The 10,519-nt window shown below is 40.5% G+C and overlaps 1 protein-coding gene across 1 annotated transcript; it reads left to right on the top strand.

The window, feature by feature from the left end:
- Nucleotides 1–378: 378 nt before the first annotated feature.
- On the top strand, nucleotides 379–10,319 carry LOC102077769 (uncharacterized). The gene is made up of 3 exons (XM_019354737.2): nucleotides 379–446; nucleotides 8,249–8,903; nucleotides 9,369–10,319. Exons 1-3 carry the CDS (start codon nucleotides 379–381, stop codon nucleotides 9,717–9,719), a joined length of 1,074 nt encoding a protein of 357 aa, XP_019210282.2. The 3' UTR covers nucleotides 9,720–10,319.
- The last annotated feature ends 200 nt before the right edge of the window (nucleotides 10,320–10,519 follow it).

Raw genomic sequence — 10,519 nt, 5'->3', positions numbered from 1 at the left:
GCTGCAGGCTGCACTTTGCAGAGATGCAATCTTCTGAGTTGCGCGGGGGTGGCAGAGGCTCTGTAGCTGGTTACCGGGGTCTGAGAGACCACAGTGAGGTTGGTAGGTCTGGTGGCCATGTTGTTTGTGGAAAAGAGAAAGCTTGCTTGTTTTTTCTGAGAGAAAAAACAGTTAAATTTAAGTTGAAATGTTAGATTATTTATCCTGAATGGGAGCCAGCCAGTGAGCCTATCGTTGAGCAGGTAAATCCGAGCTGAGCGCGATTGGCTGCACGGGGTGCGAATGGAGCCGCCCCTTACTTATGTGATTGGCAGCGGGGCAGTTAGGTACAGCTGGGAGGCGGGGTTGGGCTCGGGGCGCAAATTTTCAAACTAGGCAATGGATCATTCGCTTGCTGAGCCAGGGAACGAACAAGTAGGAAAAAACGGTGCTCTGGCTGGAGTTGGGTGAGAGTAAGAGCGAAAGGAGGACTTAGACTCTGCGTGGAATTTTAGAGGGAGCTAGTGAGAGGGCTGGTTTTTTGAAGAAAAAAGACTAAGGGTTTTTCAGGATTTTTCCCTGTTATCGAGTATAAGGGTTAGGGTATACGAGGGGTTCCCTACAAGTTATTCTAGGGGTTTTTGGATAGAAATACGGAGGATTTTTTCAGGAGTTTCTCCCTGCTTATTTCCTAAGGATCGGAGTTTGGGAGCGGGGAGAGAGTTTTATCGAGCAATTGTATGGGGTTTTTTTGTGGTGCGTTTTTTGGGAGAAAATAGTTTTTTAAGAAAGTTTTTTATGTTGGGAGCAGCGGTGCGTTTATGCACGGAGTGGGAGCAACGGGGAATGCCAGAGTTTTTTGCGATTCTGAGTTTGATTCTAAATCTCCTTGTTCGGATTAAACAAATGCATATAAATTGAAATAAAGTTTTCCCCCAAGGTATGCACCCTGTACGTCTGGCCATACTGAACGTTACAAAAGCACAAGTTTAACTAAGCACATTTATACTGGTTTAACACATTTTCACAAACACAAAAGCACGGTCCCCGGGGAGACACAGGCACGATGCCGAGAGAGGATCGCGCACGGGCGCGCCTAGACACACGAGGTGCGCGCTGACGCGCTGACCCACTACCAGAGGGCGTTTTTTAAGCATAAAAAAAGTAAAAACTTTTTTTAATAGCTTAAAATAAAAGAATGCTATTTTATATAAAAAATCTTCCTAAATAGTCAATTAGTAGGTTTTGGGGGGAAGAAAAAGCAATGAGCTATGAACTAGCATATTTTGGATGAATATCATAATTTTTATGAAAATCATATTTTTTATGAATATGATATTTTTTATGAATATCATATTTTTATTACTTCCTTTATTACTTTATTACTTCCTATGGTCATAAAGTTTTATTGGGGGCCATAAATCACTCAGTTTGACATAAGGGGCCTAATATCACTCTCTCTCACCACACCAAAATGGTACTGCAGAACGCATTTGTTGCACACTTTTTTGATATGGCCAGGTGTATGCTAATAGAGAAAGAGTTACCTAAAGAGTTGTGGACTTACGCAGTGCAAACAGCAGCTGTAGTGAGGAACAGATGTTTTAACAGACGCACAGAACAGACACCATATTTAATGCTGACGGGAAGAAGGCCAAACCTTTCCAGGATGCAGACATTTGGGTCAGTGTGTTATGCCTACAGGCAGAACAAGAGAAAACTAGACTCAAGGTGTGAGAAAGGAATTTTTGTTGGGTATGACAAGAACAGTCCAGCTTATATGGTCTACTACCCAGACAGTGGGAAAGTACAGAAGCATAGACTGGTGAAATTTGAGACCAAAACAAGAGTAGAGAGACAAACACAGACTGGCATGGTGCCAGATGATGAGGGTGACTTTGAGACACCAAACAGGTTCACCAAGACCAGAGAAAAGACTGATGTGAGTACAGAACACACGGATACTCAGGAGCAGATCCCAGTAAGAGCAATGTGTAACATACCCCAAACATTCAAGGAAGCAATAACTTCGTCTAACTCAGAGAAATGGGTCGGTGCAACGGATGAAGAGATGCAGTCACTAAGAGAAAATGACACATTTACCTTAACCACTTTGCCTGAGGGTAAGAAGACAGTGGGGGGTAGATGGGTGTACGCAGTCAAAAACAATGTTAATGGATCTGAGAAGTACAAGGCACGTTATGTTGCTAAAGGATACAGTCAGAGGATAGGTGTGGATTATGAAGAAACTTTTTCCCCTACTGCTAACCTGACTAGTATCAGAGTGTTGATGCAAAAGGCAGCACAAGAAAACATGCTTTTACATCAGATGGATGTTAAAGCTGCGTATCTTCACGCACCAATAGATTGTGAGGTATTCATAAAACAACCTGAGGTAAAATCCGACACAAATGAAAAATTGGTGTGCAAGTTGAAAAAGTCGCTATAAGGACTAAAACTATCAGGGTGAAATTGAAAGAAGTTGTTGCATGAATATCTGAGTGAGAACAACTTTGTGCAAAACCCCGCTGACCATTGTGTTTACACAAAGATGACAGAACATAAGAAGGTGATTCTGATAATATGGGTAGATGACCTGATCATTGCTGCTAGTGATGAAAGTGAACTAACTGCTGTGAAGAAAATGCTTGCAGCAAAATTCAAAAATGAAGGATTTGGGTAAACTGAGACATTTCATTGGTATAGATTTTGACCAGAGTGATAACTCTATAAAAAATGTCACAAAAACAATATGTGGAAAAAAATACTTGAAAGGTTCAACATGCAGGATTGTAAAGAAAGACAGACACCTTGTGAGCAAAAACTGAACTATGCTGATGTTGCAGAAAAGATGAGTGATGTCAAAAGGTACAGAGAAGCAGTTGGTAGTCTGATCTATTTGGCTACATGCACAAGACCAGACTTGAGTTTTAGAGTCAGTAAACTTTCACAGTATTTTACTGAGCCAACTGAAGACCAATGGACTACAATAAAACATGTACTGAGGTATCTGAAAGGGACAACCGAGAAAGAACTGTGTTACAGGAAATGTGACAACAAAGAACTGAGGTTGTGGGCATACAGTGATGCTGACTGGGCTGCTGATGTAACAGACAGACGGAGTACAACTGGTTATTGCATAAGCTTGTCTGTAGATGGTCCTTTAATCTCATGGAAAACCAAAAGACAACCTACTGTTGCATTATCCACCTGTGAAGCTGAGTACACGGCTTTAGCTGCAACCCTACAAGAGGTTTTGTACCTAATGCAACTGTTACAGGGTATCGATGGACAAAAATATGAACCGCCAAAAGTTCATGAAGATAATCAGGGTACAATTGCGTTGGCGAAGAATCCTGTGATGAGACAGAGATGTAAACATGTTGACATAAAGTACCACTTTGTGAGGTCAACCGTGAGTGCAGGAAAAGTAACTCTGGATTATTGTTCAACAGAAAAGATGGTAGCAGATGTAATGACAAAACCTGCAACAAAAGTTAAGTTGTTCAAGTTTGAGAAGTTTATGTTTGGACATTAACATGGTATACGGACAGGTTCTACTGAGGAAGAAACCCTATATGTGGTTTTTTTTGTTACTTAAGAGCATCATAATATGAGAGCAAGTGGGGGTGTTGACATAAGAAGAGAAAATGCTCTCAATTATGGAGACAGTCAAATGGTCCATCTATGTTTGATGTGTGCTTTATATTGGTGTGGCTGTTAATAAAGTTGGCGCGCTCTAGGGGGGCGTATGCGTTCATCAAAATGGCCGAAGGCTGATGTGTGTTTATTCCTCCCTGATACATGCAGGTCTGCCAGCAGCTGCCTGTCCTGCACAATGCCAGCTTTTATGAATGCGCTTTAGTGTTTAGTGTGCACTTTAATAATGACGACGTTTTCATAGTAACAAATGATAACAATGACCATTCACATATGATTTGAGATTAAAACTTCATTTGATCTGTTTTATTGTTAAAATCTATGCCTATATGTATATATATTTTCTAAATAAACTGTCTGAGTGAGGACGTTTGATGTTTTCAAAAAAGTGAAAAGTGCCTCCGGTCCACATATAGACCTCCCGCTAGATTATCAGTAAAGTCTGAACATTTGCTGATTGTACTGTTATTTTTTATGATTCTTTTATTTATCCAGGTAAAAATCTCATTGAGACTCAAATCTCAGTTTCAACAGAGACCATCTGTACTATCATGGGCTTGAGTTTATGTTAAAGGTTTATCTTTCCAAACAGACGCTTTTAAAAAAGACAACAGATTTAACTTATATATCATAGATAGATAGCCCTTTATTTGTCACGTGCAGTGACAAATATGCAGTGAAACTGGACCCCTTCCAACCGTACATTCATTTCACAGACATCACATTAGGGGGGACAGGTCGGAGAGAGGTAGGATGGAAACAATGAAATATGCAATTCATGAGGGAAGATGAGGACAAAAAAGAGCTCCAGCCAGACTGAGCTTCTAGAGGAGAACAGTTTGAGAACAAAAAAAGGAGCAAAGACACTCCACTTCTTTATATTTTGCTACAAAAAGCTTCAGTCTCAGGAAGTCGGCCAAAAAGCACTTAGTTTGCTCATTTTCACTGTTTAACTTTTTGGCACGTCCATGACTCACTGTGCCACTAAACCGGAAGCTTTAAAACCACAAAAGAGTCAAACACTTTTTCACACCACTGAACAGTAAGACTGACAAAGAAGCAGCTTCAGTAACCAGAAGAACTGAAAGGATCAGTTCAGGTCAGAGTTCTGCTCTCTGCATCAGTCTGAGTCTTCCAGATGTTACTAACCTCTCTTAACGGTTCTTAATAACATCAGCTAGAAAAAAAAAAACTTTATTTGGAATTTTATTCTGCTGTTTTAAATCTGCTAGACGTGCAGTTAGTGTTACATCTCATACAAACTCACATCCAAAATCTTCACAACCAAAACAAAATGTACATCAATGTTAAAAAGGAACTTTGACTTTTCCAGCTTGAGGGCTTTCTCATGCTGATTTTAGCTCTGCGAATCATGTTTATCTTGCTGTCGGCTTCACAGATTCTCATCATGGATGCAAGAAAAAAAACAAGTTAAAAAAGTAAAGTTAAAAAAAGAAAAAAGTTACTAAATGTCATGGTAATTTTGGGCTTTAAATAATTTCTTTGAAGTCTCCTTTTTCCTGGGTAAAATGATTTTACAGCAACATCTTTAACGGCATATAAAAAGCTGCTCCCTTCTTCACAAAGGGTCACCACACAGCGTAGCTCTACGTGTTTGATTTGGCAGATTTTTGCCTTTCTTGACACAAATCCAAAGGGAAACAATGTCTCCTCCCAGGATAAAACTGGAGATCCTGTTCCACACAGGGTCAATTGTACACATAACAATTAAATCTTTTAGTCGGTGATGCTGAAAGTTCTCTTAACTTGCCAAAGCTTAGACCTCCTCAGTGATCAGGATTGACTAGTAAAGTGAAAATTGTTAGATAAGTCAGTTCAGCCTATGAGGCTATCAGGTGTCTAGAGACATTTTATTAAAAATTCAAATCTTTAAACATAGTGATGGTGATAAACTCCAGCCTAATCTTAACTGACTATGCAGTCAGTGCAGCTACAAAGCTGCGAATCTGTTAACCAAATGTTTTCAACCATAAAGCCACTATTAACATCATCAAACCAGACTATTTGTAGTTTCAAGAAAAAGTAACGATACTAGTTTTATTTTTTCAGATTTTATTTTCTTACAAAAGAAAGATATGTCAGGTCTGACACAAGTAAGTTAAAAACTGGATTTATTTAAAGAAACAAAACTGAAGGTAAGATATTTTTTGTGATTCAGTATGAAAGCAATGCCGCTCACAACTCATAAAGATGATGTTAATCTACAGAGAATCAGTGGCTGACTGTCAGTCGCACAGTCAGCCACTCATGTTACTGTCAGTCGCACAGATGTGGGAGGTGTTACACACAGTCTGAGTCGCTACGCTTTAAACAGGAAGCCTCAAAACTCTTTTTGTTTCGTGACCGTTTACAGACAAGTCGGTTCTATTCAAGTAAACAAGAACAAAAAATGAAATTAAAAGAAGTTCAATTTCATAGCATGCACGTACATGTAGTGAAGAGACTACTTAGAAACACCACAACTGTGTTTCAGTCATTGCTCTCTCTGCTTCACATGAACACGTGATACCAGGAAGAGCACACTGGTGCTGGCCAAAGAGACACTGCAGCAGATGAACAGTTTCAAGTTCTTAATAAAGAGTCCCCTCATGACTATATCAATCCATCTTATTTCTGATTTTATTACAGAAAACTGTAAAACATGTCTTGAAGCTATGTTTATTTTACTGACACAGTTATAGTCACGCACAAACATCCATTTTTTTACACAGAGCCACACAGGTTTGGATTAATAATAATTGTAATAATAAACTACTGGTGTTATCTTTGTCTAATATTTAAATTTAGTGATCTGAAACAAGTGACAAACATTTTTAAAAAAATCACAAAGGAGTCAAACACGTTTTCACACCACTGAACAGTAAGACTGACAAAGAAGCAGCTTCAGTAACCAGAAGAACTGAAAGGATCAGAGTTCAGATCTCTGCATCAGCCTGAGTCTTCCAGATGTTACTAACCTCTCGGGACTGTACCTATATACTGTGAAATAAAGGAGGTCAGGATTCAGAGTGAAGCTCCTGCAGCAAAAAAACATGTAAAAGTAAAGTGTTTTATGGCTTCTTAACCTCCTAAGACCCGAACTCTTCCACAGCATGCATTTTTAATTTCTCTTTGATATTTGGGCTGATTGGGACCTGATGAATGTAAAAACAAGGAATAACCAGATTTTGTTTTACCTGATTTTTGTTTCTAAGAAAAGTGAGAGCCACATATGAGGATATTCATTTAAAATTTTGATAAAACAGTGGCAGTATAATGTCCTCGTAAGTGGATATCAGGCACTTGCAGAGCAAAATGTAGTATTCTGGTCTAGACAACTCAAAATGTGATGTCCACATCTGTGGACAGGAGGGCCTAGGAGGTTAAGGGAACGTTCTTGGTTTTTGTTAAGTTATTAACACTGATCCATGAATGATTCAGGTAGCTAACTCCTGAATGAACTGTGTACACATAACAAATTAATTGGCAGTGAAATGGTTTAAAACTGTTTCTCTGGGCACTTTGTTAGCAGCAGCCTGTGAAAAAAACCCAACACACTAATTGTTCCAGCTGCAAGAGAGGCAGACGCACCTGAGCGGCATCCACTATCACGCCTCGCCAGCTTAAAAGTCTGTGCTGGGTACCAATCTCACCTCATACACCAGCACTAACAGGCACTTTGAGCACTCAGCCACTCCATCGTTTCTCTCTAACATAAAGAGTGGAGCTCCAGGAAAGATAAATGATGGCAGATATCTATACATGAGTAAAACTGAGGACAAAAAAAGCATAAAAAGCATCAACTTTGGTGAAGAACGTGCCTGAAAATGCTACTGTGCAAAGTGGCCTCACAGTCAGGCTGTTTCCCAACATTATTTTACTGAGAAACTTGACACATGAACAGAGTTTTACCCTCAGCCTCAAAAGAACGAGTGACGCAGAACCAAAGACACAGACAGGCTTTTGGAGAGGGCGCTGGCTCACTGCGAAGAGAGCCGCTGTAGCCAGGACAGTTTGTCATTTTCTGCTGTTTCAAGCTCACTTTTCTTTCACCGTCAAATGAAGCTGGTAGCTAACGAGAGAGTCGATCACTTCCTGTCATTTGAGCTTAATTTAATCTGGAGTTTCGATTAGAGTTTTATTCTGTTTATTAATAATCAGCACAAAGACAGTAAAATGTAGCTGAAAGTACAGGAATTTCAAAGGGGACAATAAAGATGCAACAATGTCAGTACATATTATTATTACAATTATTCTAATTGTTGTTGTTTTTTAATTAAACCTACTTAAATTTTTTCTGATTTCTAAAATGAGCCAAAGATCAGATCAGAAAATTTAACAGTATTATCTCTATCTCACATGCACTCATGACTTTATTATTATGAAGATAGTGGTAAATTTGTACAAGAGACATTATGACTTCCTATTTCTATTTTCCACCCATGCGCCTGTGGTTTCTCTTAGGGCGGTGCATTGGTTGGCACAGGGAGTCATAACCAGAGGCATCTGCAGATAAAAAGAGTCAGCTACTGTGCGGCTCACTTTGCTGCCACACTGACAAGATGACACGTTTTTCGATCTCTACGCTCATTCCTCTTCTTTTTATCAGCGGCGTTTCTGGGAAACTGATCCAGGCCGCTGCAGGAGACGATGTAAAGTTTCCCCTCACAGAGGAGTGCATGAAAGGAAGAGGCACGCTGAAACGTCGCCTGCAGGACGACAGCCTTCAATCAGTCGGGGATCTCGACGGCAGCTGGAAGCCGGCTCCAGGTTATATTAACAGGTTTTTCCAAAGCAGCGACTCTGTGATACTGACAAGTGCAGACATCAGTGATGAAGGCTATTACGAGTTTGACTGCAACAACCAGAGAGAAGAGAGTGCACAGCTGCAGGTGTTCATACCTTCTGATGTTTTTGTACATGAGGGCGAGGATGCCATCCTCCCGTGTCGCTCCATCACAGCAGGTCAGTGGGTGAAGTCTGTGCGCTGGAGGAGAGATGGAGAGGTGGTCCTGGAGCTGGATGTCCGGTCGGGGAAAACCACATATGGGAACGGCTTTGATGAAAGCCGGGTCTCAATACCATCAGACTGGGACCAACGAGCAAACCTGTCCCTCATCATAAAGCGAGCCGAGGCGAGAGACGGAGGAGTTTATTACTGTGACCTCGACAAAGTGGAGAAACACCGCTCCGCTGTCCGCCTGCACGTCTCCACACCACCAACACCACCGAGCAGCACATCGCAGCCTACAACCACAGAGAGGGTAAGAACACAGACTGCATTACATAGTTTCAGACTTCACTGTGAACATTAAAGGTCCACTAAGGTATTCTTCCACACAACCACACAGATAATGGAGCCCAGATCAACAAGATATGTATTCTTGATAATTGGGGGGATTAGGCCTTTATGGTAGTCATGGGCTCTGATAACTTGGTGGAAGCAGCTCTTTCAGAGCCTCATAGTCGGTGTCGTAATGGGCGCAGAAGCTCCATAAAAACCAGAAGCCCCTGTTTTTCCTGTTTGACCGAAATTCTACAATTTTCTACAATTTTAATGTCACCACATCTGCTGTCCAAGCTTCAGCACCTTAAAAGCAACATATAATGATCTCATCTTTATGTTGAGCTTTACGGTGTAAAATGTTTTATTTTCACTTTAACTGAAAGCATTAAAAGTCAGTTAAAACTACTAACTAATATTTCTGCTGTCTTCTTGTCCTCTGCAGCCATCAGAGTGCTCTGACTGGTCGTGGAGAACATTCTCCATAACGGTATTTCCGTTTGTGATCGTTGGCCTGCTTGTTTGGCTCTGCTGGTTTCTGAGGAACAGGAAATTCAAAGTGTGCACTCCAGGTTTTGGTGGAGGATCCTCAGAGCAGGAAGAAGAAATAAACTTGAAAAGTGTTACCATCAGCAACGGTGATGGATCTCTGCAGCGGCACAGAGGAGGAGGAGGAGGGTCTGAAGAGGGCAGAGAATCAGACTGTGACCAACAACACATGCTGAAGTCAAACGGGAACCCTGACTTTATAAATGATGAGCCGAAAAAGAAAAAGAACTCAACCCTTAAAGTGTAGAAGAAGAGATGAACGTCCAGTCGCTTTTTTCCAAGCTCCTCAGACCACTTTACAAAATTCTTACTTCTTCAGAACAGATTTATTGCAGTTTTGTTTATTCTACTTCTTTATTTACTCACCTTTTATATTAAAATTATTCATTTACAGCGAGAACTTGTCCTGTTTGTTTGTTTATAGAGATTTACAGTCTTCACTCTGTTTACTTTGCTCTTTATAAAAAGCTCAGGTTAGCTGCTGTGTGCCAATAAAGTTGAGATAAAAACAAACTGACACTCTAACCTGATGAAGATTACAGTCATTCAGAGATTTTATTCATTTATTGCACATAATGAGACTTTTTTAAACAACTGCTGCAGGTATTTGTGTAAAATAAAGACAACAAGGAAAAGTTCATACCAAAAACATTTGAATTAATAACAAGTGGGGAGAAAACAATGAAAATCAAAGATACAAAACATCAGCAATATACAGCTTGTAACAGAGCAAACAGGGTTTTTGTTCCTCACAAGAATCTTCATTTATTTTACTGCCTCCACCCTGAGAAAGGCAGGACCTCACTGACGTAGTAGGCGATGCCCAGGGAGAGGAGGGTGGTGACCAGCAGAAGCCCAGGTCCTCCACAAACTCCTGCCAGGTGTTTGTGAAGTTTATATCTGACTGAGGTTTTATCAGCCAGCTATAAAGCTAAGCTATGCTGGACTTGGTTTGTAGTGCAGCCTTCAGGGTAGTGGAGCCAACTCTACATGTGAAGTGAAGAAACTCTGTGAACATCAGGAAATAAGAAATCACAACCTGTACTG

This window comes from Oreochromis niloticus, linkage group LG3 (genome assembly GCF_001858045.2).
Source record: "Oreochromis niloticus isolate F11D_XX linkage group LG3, O_niloticus_UMD_NMBU, whole genome shotgun sequence".
NCBI classification, from domain to species: domain Eukaryota; kingdom Metazoa; phylum Chordata; class Actinopteri; order Cichliformes; family Cichlidae; genus Oreochromis; species Oreochromis niloticus.
The sequence above is the reverse complement of the archived record's forward strand: the minus strand, read 5'-3'. Positions and strand labels throughout refer to the sequence as shown.